This window comes from Oncorhynchus gorbuscha, linkage group LG02, assembly GCF_021184085.1.
Source record: "Oncorhynchus gorbuscha isolate QuinsamMale2020 ecotype Even-year linkage group LG02, OgorEven_v1.0, whole genome shotgun sequence".
Classification (NCBI taxonomy): domain Eukaryota; kingdom Metazoa; phylum Chordata; class Actinopteri; order Salmoniformes; family Salmonidae; genus Oncorhynchus; species Oncorhynchus gorbuscha.
Window position 1 is genome coordinate 87,925,102 of NC_060174.1, and position 21,474 is coordinate 87,946,575.

Here is a 21,474-nt window from a genome sequence, read left to right on the forward strand (position 1 = left end):
CAACTAAAAACAGACCACCACGCAAACATTTTATCCTATGTATCAGATATTTTTTGGGGTCCAGTGACCACCCACTACAGACAACCCATCTCTATCTCCATAATTTTGACCACAATCTTTCTAAAGCCTGACACTGTAGCCCCTTCCCCGGGAAGTGGCCCATGTTCGGACATCTTTCCCCCACAGGGACGCCCAAAGAGCCACGCTTCGCCCGCGATGGGGCGTCGGGTCCTAGCTGCCAGTGGGCAATTGGAGAGCACTCTGACCTCTAAATTGGGCCTTCATCTTCCCCCCGGGAGGAGCGGCTTTGGGGTAATCCCCTCCTGAGAAAGGAGTAAGAGGCAGAGGCGACGCCTGGTCCTGGGACTCGAGATTTGTCTCCGGGTGTGTGGGGCACTGACAGCACCCTCTGGCCTCGCACAAAGGGGGTAATGGAGCGAGACCAGGGCGGCAGTGAGAAAATCCACACTCCTCGGCCCCAAAAATACATCAGCTGTTACCGGGGCAACCCGGCATCAAGCTAATTTCTACCCCCCACACATTTCCCAGCTCTGATGAAGCAGCCAGTCAAGCCAGGGTAGTGAGAGGACTCACTGGAGGTTCGGATGTTCCCACAGTTCCACTCGTTGGGCAGGGAGTCCTAGTTCAAATTAAAGATTAAAGAAGCAGCTCACACATTTTTTGACGTTCCCCTGTATAAGCCCTCGTCAAAAAATGTCTTACGTTTTGAAACCTATAACAAATTAGCAATGGAGGCCTGCTGAAAACTTGCTAGCTGAGTGGATCTAAGATCTATCGTCAATACTGCCACTGCTAAACAATGGGCTCTTGTCTCCTATGAAACAGCATGGATGGGATGCTCTAACCTTGGGTCAGGATATTGGAGTACTGATAGAGGGTCTTCAGGGTTAGCTTGAGTGAGAGCAGAAAGGCTTGGTGAAACTGGCCATATCGCACAAGGAAGAGAGTGGGGGTGTGAAAGGCAGGAGTTCTGCTTGAGTGGATCTCAATGAGGATCTAGTGAGGAGGAGCACCCTCCCCTGCTTCAAAACCAAGCACCCACTCCCACATCCTGAGCTTTGCACACACCTCTTTGCCCCCACATCTCTCTCCCTCTTTTTTTCTCTCTCTCCAGTCTCCCCATCTCTTTGTATGTCCAGCTGGCTGCTACACAAAGGCTCTGGATCGAGGATCCAAATGAACCTCAAACCCCCAGACACTTTGTTCTGCCCATTTTCCCACTCCCTATTCGGAATTTGTAAACAAAATTGAAAATGAAGGAGGGATAAAGCAAAAAGAAAGAGTGAGAAAGAGTTATGTTTTTTAAAAGGTAAAGCATGGAAATGCACTGGGATCGGCTGGAGCAAAGAAGTTTGGGCTTGGCATTTTGCACAGGCCTTGTAACTGTCAGATTTAGAGCCTGAGGCATCTGAAAGATATGGTGGTAATCAGTGGCATCTGCTGCATCGCGACCTTGAAATACCAACTGCTGTTGCAGGAAAAACCTTTCAAAAAGGACCATTTCCACGACAAGTCCCACACATCTGAAAATAAATGAGTCTCTGATTACATTTCATCGCGTATGCCACATTTGTTGACTACACTAAGAGGTAAATCCTACACAACAAGTGTCACTATGCTTCAAAACATTCTACCTCTCTATAACATTCTTCGGTAACACTTTACTTGACACCCAGCGTCATAACACGTTATGACACGGTCATAAGTGTCATAACAGCTTAACTTGTCATAACCTGTCATGACCCTTATATTTACACCTGTTGTGACATATTTGGTTATTTTATGTCTGGTTATGACACCTAGAGAGTGCCAAAACCCACATTTTATCAAATTTATTTTTTTCCCTGCTTTCGTTTGAAAGTCCTAGTTAAATAAAGGTTCAATAAAAAAATGTAAAAGTCCATTGTTGATGCTGGAAGGAATTCTTTACAGTCACTTATTTTTCACCATTATATTTTAAATAACTTGTAAAAATACACTGTCAAGAAGCATTATGACCATCATAATCATATAAACCAGATAAGCCTTACACGTACATTCCCTCCTCCTGATATTTGCTCCTGCATTCAACTCAGTCATCAGAAACAGAGGTGGTAGGTGCATGTCTGACATCAATGTGTGCGCAATAACAATGATAATTGAATACTGTCCATTTAAGAAAATGTTATATAACATCAACATACTGTTGACAAGTAGGCTGTGGTGGAATGGAATGTTTTGCCTTGTAGGTGTGATAACCTGCCTTAAAATAATGCAATATAGATATGTCACAACAGGTCTAAATATATGTGTCATGACCATATTATGACAGCTGTTATGACATATGACATGGTTATGACCGTGTCATAACGTGTTATGTCGCTGGGTGTCAAGTAAAGTGTTACCCGTTCTTCTACCCCTCTATGGCTAAGATCATGTTTTGTCGAAATCACACACTCAAGTACAGGCAAGGAGCCCCCCCCTTGGGTTGGCCTCAGATCCATCCCAGGCCAGGCTCAACGAGCACCCGTTTCCCAGCCTGTGTGAGAGGGACCGTTCGTAGTAGATGGGCCTGACCATGTAAAAAAAAAAAAGCCTGTGTGGGGAAACATGGGCCGGAACTAATAGGATTGGTTTTGATTCATTAGATTCACTTTCATCATCCTGGTTGGAATTTCACTGCACGTCTCGTCGGGCTTCACACTTTAAATGGGGGGCTGCAAGGTTCCAAAAGGGGGGCTGAGCACTTGTAATTGAGCCCCTACATTGCAAAAAGCTTCATATTATGTGGAATCATTAGCAGTGCTATAATAATGTCAATGTGCAACAGTACGGTATGATAAACAAATGATCAATGACAACAGGAGAGCTGGCATCCTTACATCTGTGGGTTACTAGCTATACCCTAAAGGGCAAAGGAAGCATGTTTGTTTCATTGTGTTATGTTAGCAATAATAGACCCCTGGTGTAACCCTACTGCATGGTTTACCAAACTCGATCCTCAGAACCCCAAGAGGTGAACGTTTTGGTTTTGCCCTAAATGATTCAAATAATTAATTAATCATCAAGTTCTGGTGCCCTCTTTGCTGCTATAACAGCCTGCACACTCTTCTGGTAAGGCTTTTCACTAGATGTTGGAACATTGCTGCAGGGACTTGCTTCCATAGAGCAACAAGAGCATTAGTGAAGTCAGGCACTGATGTTGGACGATTAGGCCTGGCTCGTAGACTGCGTTCCAATTCATTCCAAAGGTGTTCGATGGAGTTGAGGTCAGGGCTCTGTGCAGGCCAGTCAAGTGAAAACTAATTTCATGAAGCTCCCAACAAACAATTCTTGTGCTGAAATATGTTCCAGAGGAAGTCTGGAACTCAGTAGTGAGCGTTGCAACCAAGGACAGGTGATTTTACCACACTTAGCCATACGGCAGTCCCGATCTGTGACCTACCACTTCGTGGTTGAGCCATTGTTGCTCCAGGACGTTTCCACTTCACAATAACAGCACTTACAGTTGAGCTGGGCAGCTCTAGCAAGCCCAAAATTTGATGAACTGACCTGTTGGAAAGGTGGCATCCTATGAAGGTGCCACGTTGAAAGTCACCGAGTTGTTCAGTAAAGCCATTCTACTGCCAATATTTGTCTGTGGAGATTGCATGGCCGTGTGCTTGATTTTACACACCCGTCATCAACGGGTGTCGCTGAAATAGCCGAATCCACTATTTTGGCCATTTATTGTAGTTTTTCTTGAATTTCAAGGATCTTCTACAAAACTGGCCTCCCTTACATGTCCAGACAGAGTATGACATCTCCTTTTAGGATTAGTGAAGATAAGGAGTGCAAGTTGTACAATGCATTGCATGCAGTTTTATCTGAGACCGAAATTATATAACTTCAAAACAGTAGCACACATTGTTTGAGGAAACCCCCCCAGAATGTGTGCTTTCCTGCTTTGTTGTATTCTTTGGGAGTATGAGACAGTCTTTCAAAGAAGGAAGGCATCAGTCAGTCGAAAAATTAACATTTCAATGTAGTCGAGTGCAGATGCAATCTGGTTTAAATGCTGGCAAATGTGAGAGAACACAGAATGCATCCGGAGTTAATGAACACACTCACGCCATTTAAACTACGTGAGAGGGCTACTACTTCACATCACAGTATATCACAGCATTGCTACTGACGGTTCTCTCTTCATTCAATTAGCTCAACTGACTTGAGAAACTTCAGGAATCAGACAGTTATGAGAAGTGTAATCACAGAAGAGATCTTACTTAGTTAGCCAGATTCAATCAAAATGCCACCCGGCTGCATCTGAACAATGTAGACAACAAGCGCTATGCATATTCATTACAGGGTCTAATACAGGACTAGGCCTCAGTTCTTTAGCGGCATTTTGATGCCTGGCGATTTTGTGTGAAAGAATTAGTATGATGACGTAGTTCTATATTTCAAACACTTCGAGTAGCAGGAAAGATTTCAGTAGGCAAGATTAACAATATTGAAATGTTTAATAAAGTTCTCCTAAAAATCACAATACAACCATTTTATAAATACAAGTGGAGAAAAAAAAGTGAATGTCAAAAATATACATACAGTTATCAGTCTTATCCTCTGAACTTCTAAATCAGGCAATAGAGATAAATGCATTATATTAAGCGCTATGCATATAAGTGCTACTCCACCACCACAATTCAAAGTAGCCTAATTGCTATCCATAAACACAAAACACATTGTTTATGTTTACAGTGGCCTATACCAAAGAACATAGTAGCCTCTTTAATTTCAGTTGGCCCAAAATTCACCCCCAACAACAAACAGTCGATCACGGGGAAAACATTGGCCCTGTCTGTTTTTGGGCTCGGTTGCCAACCTGTCCTGCGCTCGATTTCACTAGGGCCCCTCTTAGTTGGTCTCTTCTCATCTCCAGCGCTGCACATTGGGCCCTGGCCACCAGTCTAGCATGCCAACTTGGCCTGGCCACTCAGCTCTAGTGTGTTCAAGGGCTTGGCATAGACAGCTTCCAGGAAATGGAGGGGCAGCAGGCCGAACAGAGCAACCAAGAAGCCTACGCTGGCCACCGACAGCAGGACGTATCGGCTGATGAAGAAAGTGTCTACGGTCTGCAGGAGGAAAGAGATGTTCAGACAGTTATCATCAGTACAAACTAATGATAAGTGGGTTAGTTTAGGATAGATGGTTTCTGTATGTTTGATAAGTGGGTTAGTTTAGGATAGATGGTTTCTGTATGTTTGATAAGTGGGTTAGTTTAGGATAGATGGTTTCTGTATGTTTGATAAGTGGGTTAGTTTAGGATAGATGGTTTCTGTATGTTTGATAAGTGGGTATCTTGTGTTTAAATGGTCGGTGTAATTCCTCTTTCTTCCAACAGATGTCACAAGTGAGCCACTGCAATCAGTTCTGGAGGGAGAAAATGGAAGGCAAGGCAAGGCAGGTTACCCCTTACATTTCATTATAAGCCAAATGTTAAAGGCCCAGTGCAGTCAAAAACGTGATTTCCCTATGTGTGTTATATAGGCGCACACTATAAGTGTGCAATAAAATTGTGAACATGTGAAAATTATGATAATGCCCTTTTAGTGTAAGAGGTGTTTGAAAAGACTGCCTGAAATGTCAGCTTGTTTTGGTGGGATAGAGTTTTGGCCTGCCTCGACATCATCAGGAGGTCAATTAGTTAGACCAATAACAAACAGCGGTCCAAACCCCTCTGCCATTAAACAGCTAGTTTTCCCCTCCCCACTCAGACTGTCCTAGTAAAATTCATACTTGAGAAATTGCTCTTGCTAAGTTAGCACTAATTGTTACCCAGAAAGGATTTGATTGAGATAAAAACAACTGCATTGGGCTTTTAACATAGACTTCGGTAAACGTATCAGTGTCTGACTTGACTTCGTAGTTATTATATTGTACTCAAGCAAACATGGCCTCATTCAGGAAATTGACATGATAGTGCAAGAGACTTGATAATAGCGATGCGAGTCATTCAAGGCTTTCCTTAAAGCTAATAATCACTCTGTCTGCAATATGATCACATGTTGCATCATCCACTTGAAATGTCTTTTCAACTAAAAATCATTTTGGCATGTTGAAACTTGATGAGAGCAAAAACACAAATGATTCATGACAAAAAAAATGGTTTTGAATACATTAAGACCAATATTCCTCAAAACATAGGATACTTATTAGGGCCTTAGTGTGAGGCAAGGGGGGGGGGGGGCATCGTCTCTGGCGAATGCAGTGTTCTCTCATTTAATGCATCTCACTTTCTTATTTGCCAATTAGCCAGCGAGCAGAGCCCAGAGCTGGGGGCCATGTTTTATTAATGTGGCATCGGACTGCTCGGTACTGGGGCCCTGTCTAGGGCAGAACCTAATTGGCACTGTGTTATTTTGCTTTTGTTTAACAGAGAGAGGTTAGCTGTTTCTTACACTCGTGTTCACACACACACTCTCTGTCACGTACAAGCGGAAACCATGTGTTTGATGTATGTGATACAATTCCACCTATTCCGCTCCGGCCATTACCACGAGCCCGTCCTCCCCAATTAAGGTGCCACCAACCTCCTGTGCTGTACACACACTCTCAATCATCATATATACTGCTTCTAGTCTGTTTATCATATATCCTAGTCACCTTACCCCTAAGGCACTGGATTAACAAGAGGTAGACATGTATAGGGGTAAGGTGACTAGGATTTATGATAGACGAGCAGCCGCATATATGATGATTGAGTGTGTGTGTACAGCACAGGAGGTTGGTTGCAACTTAATTGGGGAGGACGGGCTCGTGGTAGTGGCTGGAGCAGAATGGTATCAAATACATGGTTTCCATGTGTTTGATGTTATTCGCTCCATTCCAGCCATTATTATGAGCCATCCTTCCCTCAGCAGCTTCCACCGGTGTACAGTATCAATGTGTGTGCACGTTGTGTGTGTGAGCGAATTAAGTGAGAGTGTGAGTGTGTAGAATGTGCATAGAGTGAGTGTGTATAGAGGGTCAATGCAGACCATCCATGTGGCCATTTTGTTAGCTTTTTAAACGGTGCATATTATTATTTTAGCACACACACAATAGCTAGTTATTAGGAGGTAAGTCACAAAAACATAGAATGTAATTTAACAGGATCTCTGTGGTAAGGAATATCTGGATGAGCCTCTTCTAAGACAGGTATAACAGACAAGTTGCCTGTTATACCCCCGTATTTCAATAGACCTACTGGCATTAATTTTGATGGAATGATAGCTAGTACTCCAGTTGTAGACCATTGAGACAACTATTTACAATGTGCAATAGGCAGCAGAATTAAAGCGATCTTAGCTAGGCTTGTTTATTTTTTATTTCAGTATGGCCTAGAAATGATTTCCCCTACCAGTAAATCAATAAAATATATATATATATATTTTTTTTTTACACATTCCAAAGACTTGAAACTCATCCACAAGTCAATTAATATTTCACTACATAAACTTAACTACATTAACACTTCGATGTGGGAACATAGAAAACCTTAAAAAGTATCATGGCAGAACAGCAAATCCTGAATGTATTCACATGATTATGTAACTCTGTGTCGTTGTATGTGTCGAACTGCTTTGCTTTATCTTGGCCAGGTCACAATTGTAAATGAGAACTTGTTCTCAACTTGCCTACCTGGTTAAATAAAGGTGAATTAAACATTTAAAGAAATAAAATTATGAATGCATGCAGTTAAAAATAGATTGCCTGAATCTGATTCCTCAGGTCCATGTGTGAGGTGATCTTGCCCATTGGCCTAAACTAACAGGACACTAGGCCTACAGCACTAGGAATGCATCCCAAATGGCACCATATCCCCTATTTAGTGCAGTACTGCACCAAATAGAGAAAAGGGTGTCATTTGAGACGCAGTTCATGTCTCCCTGTAGTTCTGGTTTTCCCCAAACACAAACCTAACACAAACTGGCCAGGCTGGCGGTGCCCTCTGTGGGGTGGCAGCTTGGCGGATCTGGCTGCATTATTTGGCAGGCGGTGCAGGAGGAAAGCACTGCAGTCTGTTTGTGCTGCTGTTGGGGAGAGATAAATCAGACCAGGTCTTTACGACAAACACACTGCCATGTTCTGAATGCAGCTCTGCAGCCAGGGCCATCAGGCCACTCTGCTAGGCCTACATACATGGACCACAAAACAAAAGCCACGATTATTTAAAAAATGTTGCAGATTACTTGTTTGGGACAAAACCCTCCGTGTTGTTCAGGGGAATCATTTGATGAGCTCAACTACTCTATTCAAATTCAATAGATCTTCATACTCCATTAAAAATCAGCCAACACCGCACTGCAGTGATTTAGCAGACATAAATATAAAATGTTTTTTATTCACTTTTATTTTTTCAGGGTAGCCCTCAACACTACAATTTCAACATAACAGTGTATGTGTAATCCTGAGTGACGTTCAGCCAGTGCACAGTAAAGTGCTGTGTGACCAAGAGAATTTTTGATGCTGCTGTTAGTACCCTGTTCAACTTGAGTATCAATATTAGAAAACACATGACACCAGTGGCTCACACTTCTGAAGAGAGCCTTTGAAGCCCAAGTGTGACAACAACAACTTTCTGCTCTGACAAGGCAACTATTGAGATAGCCAGCTGCAGTTCACTTTCAAGTGTGTGTGTGTGTGTGTGTGTGTGTGTGTGTGTGTGTGTGTGTGTGTGTGTGTGTGTGTGTGTGTGTGTGTGTGTGTGTGTGTGTGTGTGTGTGTGTGTGTGTGTGTGTGTGTGTGATTACAGTAGTGTAGCTTACCTCAAAATCTTTGAATGGTGACAGGGTCTCTGAGCTACAGGGGAAGAACACCAGGATAAGAGTGGAAATGAGGGCCAGCAGGAAGACAGGGATGACCCCTAAGCTGTTAGTCAACAAAAACAATCCAGAAATATAATTTAAATGAAACACAAAAACTAAGTGTGAAATAGAGATTGGTCAGTGGCCAATTCTCTACCAAGGTATTCCAGCACACAGCTTTGATCTACTACAGTAGCTATGTTAGTCTATTGTACTTCAAACAACATGTAGGCAGGTTGCTTAGGATTCAAACCTTCTCAAACTGACTAATTGATAGTCTTAGATGTGGTATTCGCACCATAATGTGAGTTGTACTGTAAACAGTACAAAGGGAAAATGTTTTATTCTTCATTAAATCATTTTCCTAGTCATCACTTGATTGGGTGTTCTGTAGGACTAATGCAAATTTGGCCAAGGGCACTTCAATCAACCCAATCAAATCTGTATCCAGTAAACTAACCCCTTTTCACTCATTTTCATGCTTTCTTTAGACAGGCAGCCCAATTTTGATCATAGTTTTCACTAATTGGTGTTTTGACCAATCAGATCAGCAAAGAAAAATATCTGATGTGAAAGGAAAAAAATAAAAATCGCATGGATTGGTCAAATAAATTAGTTGTAGAAAAAAAATCAGAATTCGTCTGGCTGTCTAAAGGCAGCCTTAGTGAAACGATTCATTTTCTCAGTAAAATCATGACAGAAACATTTCAGCAGTAGTGAAAAACATGTAGCCTAGCTGGTATCAGTGGAAATGACAGTTAGTCTAAAGTCAAATGACACTAAGGATGTAGGGCCTAACTATTTAAAATCATCTCAAATAAATTATAAATGTGTACAGGATAATCCTCAAAAGTGTAGGCCAAGGGATTGAGGTGGAAGAGCCAGTGGGGCATTCAACTATGACCCTATGATTACAGGACATGCCACAACACCACCTGTGACATGACAGCCTGGTCTCATAGACTAGATGTAACATAGTTTAGTCCGGGACACTCAAATTAGTATGATATGTTATGTTTGGTATTGTTACATAAAACAGATGGTTACTTAATGCAAAAATTAAAGTAGGGTCGTTTGTCGGGTTGGGCATAGAACACAAACATCTAGCAACCCAAAGGTTGCGAGTTCAAATCTCATCATAACTTCAGAAATGTATAAACTGACTACTTACAACTTTTTAGCTAATTTGCAACTACTTAGCATGTTAGCTAACCCTTGGTGAAGAGCTCAGTGACTTTCAACTTCATAGGATGCCACCTTTCCAACAAGTCAGTTCTTTACATTTCTGAATTACTAGAGATTCCCCGCTCAACTGTAAGTGTTGTTATTATGAAGTGGAAACATCTAGGAGCAACAATGGCTCAACCACGAAGTGGTAGGCCACACAAGCTCATAGAACGTGACCGCCGAGTGCTGAAGTGAGTAAAAAAAAAAAAATTGCCTGTCCTCGGTTGCAAGACTCACAACCGAGTTCCAACCTGCCTCTGGAAGATACGTCAGCACAATAATTATTTGTCGAGAGCTTCATGAAATGGGCTTCTATGGCCGAACAGCATCACACAAGTCTAAGATCACCACACTCAACATCAAGCATCAGCTGGAGTGGTGTAAAGCGCACCGCCATTGGACTTTGGAGCAGTTGAAATGCGTTCTCTGCAGTGATGAATCACACATCACCATCTGGCAGTCCAACGGATGAATCTGGGTTTGGCGGATGCCAGGAGAACACTAGCTGCTACAATGTAACTGTAAAGTTTGCTGGAGGAGAAATAATGGTCTGGGCCTGTCTTTCATGGTTCAGGATAAGCCCTTAGTTTCAGTAAAGGGAAATCTTAAAGCTACAGCATACAATGGCATTCTTGACCATTCTGTGCTTCTAACTTTGTGGCAACAGTTTGGGGAAGGCCCTTTCCTGTTTCAGCATGACAATGCCCCCGTGCACAAAGCGAGGTCCATACAGAAATGACTTGTCGAGTTCAGTGTGGAAGAACTTGACTGCACAGAGCCCTGACCTCGACCCCGTTGAACACCTTTGGGATGAATTGGAACGCTGACTGCGAGCCAGGTCTAATCGCCCAAAATCATTGCCCAACCTCACTAATGCTCGTGGCTGAATGGAAGCAAGTCCCCGAAGCAACGTTCCAATAACAAGTGGAAAAGCCTTCACAGAAGATTACGGGCCGTTATAACAGCAAAGGGGGACCAACTCTATTAATGCCTATAATTTTTGAATGAGTCGACGAGTAGATGTCTACATACTTTTGGTTATGTAGTGTACCATACGACACATATACTAAATGGAGAGTACAGAATAATACAAATACTATAGTTTGTCTTTTTGTTTTAAGTATGTAGTTCTATCCTTGAGCTGCTATTGTCTATTAATGTTCTGTATTATGTCATGTTTCATGTGGACCCCAGGAAGAGTAGCCGCTGCTGCTTTTGCAACAGCTAATGGGGATCATAATAAAATAACAAAAAGACCAGGTTGGCAATCGACATTAAAGTCCAGACCTCTTGGCAGAGGTAGAAGTAGGCTATTCAGGGTAATGCAAATGAGAAAGTTGTGTCACTGGTATCATATCAGCACAAGATAATGTGTTCAAAATACTAAAATGTGTTTAGGTATCTAGCTAAGTTAGGCCTGCATGTGTGTATGTATTCACAACTTACTTAGTTGGTCCAGTAGCTCTCAAGAGGATCATCCCCAGCACGAAAACTACCATCCAGATAAGAGCAATGGGAAGAAAAAAACAGTTCCCACGCCCAATGCCGTACCAGCCATTCTTCACTAAATCAAAGGGCTAGACTAACGCGTTAGCTAGCCAACTACTCACGTTGGCCTTGAGGATATTCAAATGAGCTAGCTAACTATGTTAGTTAGCTAGTGCTGTTGATCAAGCAAAGCTATTTGCGTGAAATTGTGTTTCTACAAAACGAGTTGCATCGTATAATGCCAATTGCATCGTTTGAACTGGCATTTTGCACTCGCTGTTGACAGTCAAATTTGATTTTTTTTTTAAAATAGTTTGTTAGCTAGCTAAACGGCTAACTTGTGCGTGCGTACTGTTACTAACGAACTTCCTTCCCAAATAATTTAATCACTGCTCATGATAATGGCGTGCGAACGCAAACATTCCAACTGTCGCCTACCAACCGCTTGTATGCGAACTGTTGAGCAACTAACGTAACCACCTGGCTCTCTTGGTTACAAATAACCTTCAATTTCATAGGATAGACCACTAGGGCAAAGAGCCATACAGAGTGGTTGTTACTAAATACCGAATAGAATGTTGGGAAGTGTAGTGTATTCTAGTCCTAGCTGAAGTTGCATCTGAAATTGGGTAGGCTCGCTTGTGTTTATTTGCCATGAAGTACCTAGGCTTTAACTTCGGATGCTTTTTATTTTTTATTTTTACAATAGTATAACCATAACTAATGTGGTGATGTTTATGTTGATGATTCAACATGGGTCATTTCAATCACAGGCTGCCGCAAAATGCTTTTCAGACAATATCCGGACTCCAATTTCATGAGCATTGACACCAAGGTCAGGCTATGACAAAATCTTAAATTGGTATACTAAATCAAATCTAACTTTATTTGGCACATGCGCCGAATACAACAAGTGTACACTTTACGTGAAATGCTTACTTACAAGCCCTGAACCAACTGTGCAGTTCAAGAAGAATATATATTTTATTACCAAGTAGGCTAAAATAAAAAGTAATTAATTAAAGGAACACAATAATAACAACAATAACGAGCATATAAACAGGGGGCACGGGTACCGAGCCAGTGTGCATTTGTACAGGCTCGTGAGGGAATGTACATGCAGGTGGGGACGAAGTGACTATGCATAGGTAACAAACAAACAGTGAGTAGCAGCAGTGGATGTCATAAGGTGAATGCACCAATTTGTAAGTCGCTCTGGATAAGAGCGTCTGGTAAATGACTTAAATGTAAATGTAAAAATGTGTACAAGAGGGGGGTCAATGTAAATTGTCCAGTGGCGATTTTTATTAATTGTTCAGCAGTCTAATGGCTTGGAGGTAGAAGCTGTTGAGAAGACTTTTGGTCCTAGACTTTGCGCTCCGGTACCACTTGCCGTGCAGTAGCAGAGAAAACAGTCTATAACTTGGGTGACTGGAGTCTCTGACAATTTTATGGATTTTCCTCTGACACCGCCTATTACATAGGTCCTGGAAGGCAGGAAGCTTGGCCCTAGTGATGTACTGGGCTGTACGCACTATCCTCTGTAGCTCCTGACGGTCAGATGCGGAGCAGTTGCCATGCAATGCGGTGATGCAACCGGTCAAGATGCTCTCGATGCCAAATCGTTTCAGTCGCCTGATGAGGAAAAGGTATTCTCGTGCCCTCTTCACGACTGTCTTGGGATGTTTGGACCATGATAGTTTGTTGGTGATGTGGACACCGAGGAACTTGAAAGTCTCGACCCGCTCCACTACAGCCCTGTTGATGTAAATGCGGGCCTGTTCGGCCGCCTTTTCCTGTAGTCCACCATCAGCTCCTTTGTCTTGCTCACATTGAGGGAGAGGTTGTTGTCCTGGCACCACACTGCCAGTTCTCTGACCTCCTTATAGACCCTCTCATCGTTGTCGGTGATCAGGCTGTTGTGTTGTGTCGTCAGCAAACTTAATGATGGTGTTGGAGTCGTGTTTGGCCACACAGTCGTGGGTGAACAGGGAATAAAGGAGGGGACTAAAGTACACGTACTGAACATGATACATCTTCGAAATGATGGTCAAAATTTTATTTGTAGCCTATTGCCACTGTAATATTGAATAATATATCATTATGAATAATGAATAGCGCAGACCCAGACCTATAGCCTAGCTCTTTTTTTTCACTGGTGTGTCATCATTGTGAAGTTATGCAATGTATCCATCCTCATACTAGGATGTCTGCTACAATGTTTCCAATTAATGTAGCCCATCACTTGCTTGTCTCACCGTCAATATGTAATTTTTAATTTGCGCCGACAGGGGGCCAGCAGACTCCGCGGTTTGAATATATGGAGATGCGCAGGGCCGGGGTTTGTGTTGTGGGAGACCAGTGGAGGTGATGGGAGGGGGCTACGAGGAGGCGGGGGTGGTGGTGGGTTGGGGGTGGGAGGGGTCTTACATGGTACACGTCACTGCTTGTGCAGGGGAGTATAGGCTGTGTTGTCAGCCTAGTGTCAGTCTGATGAAGATTGGCATTCAGGTAAGCTGTCATTCATTTTCAATGTCAGAGCATGGAGCAGGCTAACACTCCAGCGTCATTACAAAAGGCAGCACATTATTCATACAGACATGGCCATGCTAGGGAAAGAGAGAGAGAGCGAGAGGGAGGAAGTGAGAGAGAGAGGGAGGAAGTGAGAGAGAGAGAGAGAGAGAGAGAGAGAGAGAGAGAGAGAGAGAGAGAGAGAGAGAGAGAGAGAGAGAGAGCGAGGGGAAGAGAACAAGATAGACAGGGAGAGAGGGGAGGAGGGAGAGAGTGCATGTGCGAAAGGGAGGGAAGAGGAGCGGAAAGAGAGAACAGAGAAGGGTGATACATTTTTGTACTGGATGGAAAGACGAGGATTTTTGCTTGATGCAGCGTTTGGATTAATAAAATAGCCTATGTATATGTTTCAGATAATGGCATTAGGCGTTTGCGTTTTGCGTGGACACTTTAGTTTTCAAGGGATATGGAGAAGAGAGAATAATCGAAGACTGTACTAGACATTTTTAGACACTGCACCTGAACGTGCTTTCCGACGGTGGATTCATGCTCATTGAATAATTATTTATTAATGAATGAATATGCATGTATATATATGAATTGTATTTGCATATATGTTTTGACTGGCATAGCCTACATGATAGACCTATTTATTGGATATGGATTTTATTTATATTTAGAATCGAGTCGTCTATCATTTTCATACATTTTCAGCTGGATGATTATCTTTAAACTTCATTGTATTCGATCTGATCATTTTCATAAGTTTATTGTTATAGACGGGCTATAGGTGGAAGAAATATATCATTTTCTCTATGGAAAAAAACACGTTTTGCAGTCAGACCTGGCTGGTAAAATAAGTAATAGTATAGGACTAATTTTAGGCTACAAATAGTCCCGTTTGGCATCAATAAACTACCCCAAATTAACTGTAAATAACTGCTAATGTATGTAACATAAATATAAGAGTATGAAAGTCAACAAAATTGTTTATAAGTGACACATGGGCTACATTAATAATCTATTCACGTATAGGCAATTGAGGCGCATTATTTTGCGTTTATGGCACATGGGTTATGCGTTATGCTAGTCATTGTAGCCTAATCATTGCCAATGTGTCTAAACTACAAATTTTACGTAGGTTATGGCTTGTCAGTCAAATCTTGCAATAGCCTGAGCATGGCAAAGAGTTTTAAAGATTTGATTGTAGCGCTCGCTATGTGGTTTGGATTAGATCATTTGAAGTCTTGGCACTTGGCGCTCCAACAAAGCAATCCAACCCACTGCCCTATTTTTATGCATTATAGTCAGTGTTTTAGTTTGAGTTAATCTGAAATAGCATCATGTAAAATATTGTTATAGATTTTTAATTGCCCTAGTCAACAAGTCGGATGACTTTAATCCATGTATCAAAATAAATTCAGTTTGACACTTTCTTAGCTACTGTATTTCTATCTTTCTATCATTATAAGTGAATGGCTTGTGGCTGTCATCAACTCAGTGACTACAATGTTTGCTTTTCATTTCTGGGGCATACCTTGCAAGACCTCTCCAGACTGAACATTAGCGCTCTTTGTGTGGCACGACTCAATGCCTAGTCGCTATATATACTTTCTATTTTGGATTACTTGTCTATTCCAGGACTGGGCTTTTAGTGGGCTGGGCATTTGACATGAACACTCTCAAAATGTCACATAATTTGGAATTGACTGCCGTCATGTATTCACAATTTATTGCCACTCATAGATTATAAAGAATTGAGCTATTTTGTCTTTCTCCCTCTAAGCTTCAAATTTGTCGAACATTATAGTGAGTTCTGATTCACAATTCATGCATTCATTATGTGCCCATTTGCAATGTTTGGTCTTCCATTATGGTTTTATTTAGTCGCAGTAGTTGAGGCATTATTGGGTATAACCCAGCATCTGATATTAACTCACTTTTGTTTATTTATATTTAAACTAAACTGATATATACATACAAGGTATTACCACCAAAATGATGATATAAACTCCCTTTGAAGGAGTATTCCATACAACCTCTCAGATTCGGATGATAGTTATATTCAGAGAGCATAATTCAAAGTAGATCATATTTAGAGCAAAATCAGAATCTGCATCTTATTTGGAAATTGCAAAAAAAGCCATGTACATGAAGTAATTGTAAACATGAAACGTGTAAAACTACTGTAAAGAAACATAATATGTAAAACATGTAATATTGAAAGCTAATCTTTAGGCCTCATTCAACTAAAGGGCCCTGTTCAATCAACTTTTAAGAAGGCTGAAAGTTCTTGTGGCATAGTGTTGAACATGATGCAGGGTCAGTATTGTGCACAGTGACCCTTATCCCTTTATAAATACAACATCTGATGTCTTTGCATGTTGTACTCACATTACTAAGCAAGCAATGGTAATAAAATTGCTGCGGCAATGTATTCACAAGTCACATAACAAAAGCTAGTGACTCAGGCATATAGTCCCCTTAGGTATCTACCACATATGGGACAGTCGTAAACACTTCAATGGACCAGATTTGTTTGAACTTTGACTATGAACATAAACAATGCATTTTCTTAATGTGTCTTTATTTGTGTTGACAGAAGAATATGAGTGAAAGAATTCATGTAACTTTTGTGTCTGTAAAATAAATATCAGACTCATGATCCAAGCAAATAATTCAAAAGTTAGTTGTGGAAAATAAGAGAGTCAAATAACACACACACACACACACACACACACACACACACACACACACACACACACACACACACACACACACACACACACACACACACACACACACACACACACACACACACACACACACACACACACACACACACACACACACACACACACACACACACACACACACACACACACACACACACAATCTTCATTTTGTCACAAACTACTCACACTTAGTGCTTGTGCCATGTTGTTGTGTACCCCATATGATTCCAAATGTTGGTAGATCGGGGTATTGACAATTTAGATGCTCCAAAACCCTGCTGGGATCCTAATTGCTGATTTGTGTCATGGGACAAGCAGCCCAGGGGCAAAACTGCAGATACAAAACACCCAGACATTATTTGCATATTCCCATTCCCCAGTTTATGGGTCAATTACATTATTACGTGCAATGCTGTGCTCTCCTGCAGCTTTTTGGGGATAATCACTAATAAAGTAATTCAGTCGCATAAATGAAGGAAATAAGCAGAGCGAGAAAAGCATATGTTATAAACCAATTTGTGCATTTATGTGTTGCCATAAAGCAATTGAGAAAATTTAAGCGATGTACAAATGCCTGCTATTTCCTTGCCTTAGCCCCTAATACCACCTCCTTCACTGTGCCAAAGTAACAAATACATAATTTTCTCTGAGAAAACCATCAAGGTTTTTCAGGTGTCATTCTAACTAATTCCCCATTTCTTAATCTTCGTCTTAGCAGTCAGATGGTGGGAGAGAGAGAGAAAGTTGTTTTGTTTGAAATCATTCATGAGGCCTTAGTCTGCTGGGTGTATCGCGTTGGAGTGCACCAAAGTCTTGTTCTATCCCTGGGAACATTTGGGCCTTTTTCTCTGCTGTACAGGCCTCCATAGTGCAGCACACCAGCAGACCTCGAGATGATTGGGATGCATGTTGTGGCCCCCACATCAGGGGCCCTCACCGGCCAGGTCCACTAAGCTTGCTTGATCCCTATTGCTCTCTTGAGGAAGGACGAGGCCTGCTTCAACCATCGGAGGGCTCAGTGTAAGGACGACCCTGGATGCTTTTATACCTTATCCCTCGCCCCATTATTCCACTACTGCTGCGTTGGCATCGCTCTAACTCTAAGTCCGTCACCGGGGAGCGACATGGAGAGGAAACAAATTTGCTTGATTTATGCTCTGGAGGAGCAGTGGATGTATTTAACGATCTGCCATGTTGTTTGTGTCATGTGCAATTGGCTGATCCTTCGCTGCTGCTTGCTCAGTCTGCAGAAGGACTGAAAATAGATAGGGTCATGAAAATGCATTAGAACTCTCTGAGATGTTTTCAAGGATTTTTCCAAAGCCACTACCTTTGAATAGCAACCAACAGAAGTGAATGGATTTAGTTCCTATTACTTTAACAATATGCTTTCCAAAATCATAAAATCACCAAGTATACTAGGCAAGATCTTTATGCTTCTGTAGAGGTTGTCCAAACAACCCTCATGGTTGGAGATCTGGATATGAGTCTATAACTATGAAAGAGCACAGCATGTCATAGCATTGAATAAAATATTTAGTCATTTGCTAATGATTTTAGCATCAACACTTTGATCGTATTGCCCTTTTTTAGAATGAGGAAATGAAGTAACAGCAGGGAGACATTCCTGAAACTAAGCAAAACTCACTAAACAAAAGGCTGATGTTTTTAATTGTGTTTTGTTGAAGTGGATGTAATTATAGTGTGATAGATCATAGTCAAGCTGTGAATACAGCTATTTATTGGCAATAATGACAATAACGTTTATTGAAAGTACATTTAAACTTCTTTACAATATGATGGTGATGATGATGATTATTATTCACACCAAAATCAAGTTGTTTTTTTACTGTAAAAATGATTATTCAAGGATCAAAAGCTAAATCAAATTAGCAGCAGCTTATTATTAATTCTGCATTTAAAGACCTTTAACAAGACTGCAAACCTCTTTGTGCTTTTGCTTTTTATCTCTGGTGGAATGCAGATAATCCTAATAAGTTAATACAGCCTCACAGAGAGAAATATGAAGCCTGCCAGTAAATCCTGAATGTATTATATTCAAGAGCCCTGGTAACAGCTGAGCAGGGTGAGGTTAGAAATATTTGATTTTGATTCAACAGCAGATCAAAGCAGAGAAAATCACACCAACCGTTATGGATGCCACATATTTGTGAACTCCCTTCTCCAAAAATACATACAGTGAGGGAAAAAAAATATTTGATCCCCTGCTGGTTTTGTATGTTTGCCCACTGATAAAGAAATTATCAGTCTATAACTTTAATGGTAGGTTTATTTGAACAGTGAGAGACAGAATAACAACAAAAAAAATCCAGAAAAACCCATGTCAAAAATGTTATAAATTGATTTGCATTTTAATGAGGGAAATAAGTATTTGACCCCTCTGCAATACATGATTTAGTACTTGGTGGCAAAACCCTTGTTGGCAATCACAGAGGTCAGACTTTTCTTCTACTTGCCTTGGCCGTGTGTTTTGGGTCATTGTCATGCTGGAATACCCATCCACGACCAATTTTCAATACCCTGGCTGAGGGAAGGAGGTTCTCACCCAAGATTTGACGGTACATGGCCCCGTCCATCGTCCCTTTGATGCAGTGAAGTTGTCCTGTCCCCTTAGCAGAAAAACACCTATAAAGCATAATGTTTCCACCATGTTTTTTATTACATTTTTACCTTTATTTAACTAGGCAAGTCAGTTAAGAACAAATTCTTATTTTCAATGACAGCCTAGGAACAGTGGGTTAACTGCCTGTTCAGGGGCAGAATGACTGATTTGTACATTGTCAGCTCGGGGGTTTGAACTTGCAACCTTCCGGTTACTAGTCCAACGCTCTAACCACTAGGCTACCCTGCCGGTGGGGATGGTGTTCTTGGGGTCATAGGCAGCATTCCTCCTCCAAACACAGCGAGTTGAGTTGATGCCAAAAAGCTCAATTTTGGTCTCATCTGACCACAACACTTCCACCCAGTTGTCCTCTGAATCATTCAGATGTTCATTGGCAAACTTCAGACGGGCATGTATATGTGCTTTCTTGAGCAGGGGGACCTTGCGGGCGCTGCAGGTTTTCAGTTCTTCACGGCGTAGCGTGTTACCAATTGTTTTCTTGGTGACTATGGTCCCAGCTGCCTTGAGATCATTGACAAGATCCTCCCGTGTAGTTCTGGGCTGATTCCTCACCGCTCTCATGATCATTGTAACTCCACGAGGTGAGATCTTGCATGGAGCCTCAGGCCGAGGGAGATTGACAAGTCTTTTGTGTTTCTTCCATTTGCGAATAATCGCACCAACTGTTGTCACCTTCTCACCAAGCTGCTTGGCGATGGTCTTGTAGCCCATTCCAGCCTTGTGTAGGTCTACAATCTTGTCGCTGACTTCCTTGGAGAGCTCTTTGGTCTTGGCCATGGTGGAGAGTTTGGAATCTGATTGATTGATTGCTTCTGTGGACAGGTGTCTTTTATACAGGTAACAAGCTGAGATCAGGAGCACTCCCTTTTAGAGTGTGCTCCTAATCTCAGCTCATTACCTGTATAAAAGACACCTGGGAGCCAGAAATCTTTCTGATTGAGAGTGAGTCAAATACTTATTTCCCTCATTAAAATACAAATCAATTAATAACATTTTTGACATGTGTTTTTGACATGCATTTTTGTTGTTATTCTGTCTCTCACTGTTCAAATAAACCTACCATTAAAATTATAGACTGATAATTTCTTTGTCAGTGGGCAAACGTACAAACTCAGCAGGGGATCAAATACTTCTTTCCCTCACTTTACATGAATGGGCAGCAATATGATAACAGTTGGTTAAAAAACATACACCCTTAGTGGGAGACTCTTGGAACGTAGGTTAAAACTACAGCTAGAGCTACCATTCATATTCCCACAATTAGTTTTGAGGTGTGAAATGTCATTCTCGAGTTTCCTAGACATTTTGACTGGCTGTGTTACAAAGCATTGGCCGAGACACAGAGGGCGTGGAGAGAGTACTACTCCTTGGTGGTAACCATGTGCCTACAGTTGTCTTAATGGAATCTGGTTGGCCATTTCCTTATGTTGATGATTGGCACTAGACAGTAGTAGACTGTACTTAGTACACAGTACACAGGTCCATTGAATGGATGCAATCTCCTAAGTGCCATTTTGTCCTAAGAAGTGCCATCTCTCACAATTTGCTGGAATGACATCACTCAGCCCGTTCTGCCTTACTGTATACTTCCTGTGTATTTCTCATTGTATTGTATTACAGGACATCTCTGGTTTGGAGGACAATATTTTCCCTCTGTACTCTCACCTCATGGCTTTTTAACATTAGTCTATAATTGAGTTTCCTTCCCTGCAAATCCATCTGTACATCTTGTTTTTGTTCTCCCTATGATGTCCATAGAGGTTTATTATCAAAAGCCAGATGCAACGTCTGACATAGGAAATCAAGGACATTTTCCTGATGGGCTTTGTTATAGCAGAAGCAGTGGATCAAAGGACTGAAAGCATCGCTTAAGCGGCAATGACAGAATAATTTATTGTATTGCGTTTTAGTGGAAATTTCACTTATTAACTACAAATGACTTCCTCAATGTGGTCCAATTCCTTGTAAAAAGCACCATGATTTTATGCTGACATTGACTAGTGGGAGTGCATTTTATTTCTCCCTGGTAATGTTATGTCTT

The 21,474-nt window shown here is 41.5% G+C and overlaps 1 protein-coding gene across 9 annotated transcripts; it reads right to left on the minus strand.

Moving 5' to 3' along the window:
• Positions 1 to 4,483: 4,483 nt before the first annotated feature.
• LOC124012237 (transmembrane protein 218-like) lies at positions 4,484 to 12,022 on the minus strand. Of its 9 annotated transcripts, none has more exons than XR_006834689.1 (4): positions 11,502 to 12,022; positions 8,790 to 8,823; positions 7,941 to 8,051; positions 4,484 to 5,412 (listed from the first exon to the last, which is right to left on the minus strand). XR_006834689.1 is itself a non-coding variant. In XM_046325721.1 (3 exons), the coding sequence occupies exons 1-3, from the start codon at positions 11,552 to 11,554 to the stop codon at positions 4,950 to 4,952; spliced, it is 252 nt and encodes an 83-aa protein (XP_046181677.1). In that variant the 5' UTR covers positions 11,555 to 12,022; the 3' UTR covers positions 4,484 to 4,949. The 9 variants fall into 9 exon arrangements, 2 of the variants coding, with proteins under 2 accessions (XP_046181677.1, XP_046181670.1); XR_006834687.1 differs by having other exon boundaries at positions 7,941 to 8,054; XR_006834683.1 differs by having other exon boundaries at positions 4,484 to 5,114; positions 8,790 to 8,892.
• Positions 12,023 to 21,474: the final 9,452 nt, after the last annotated feature.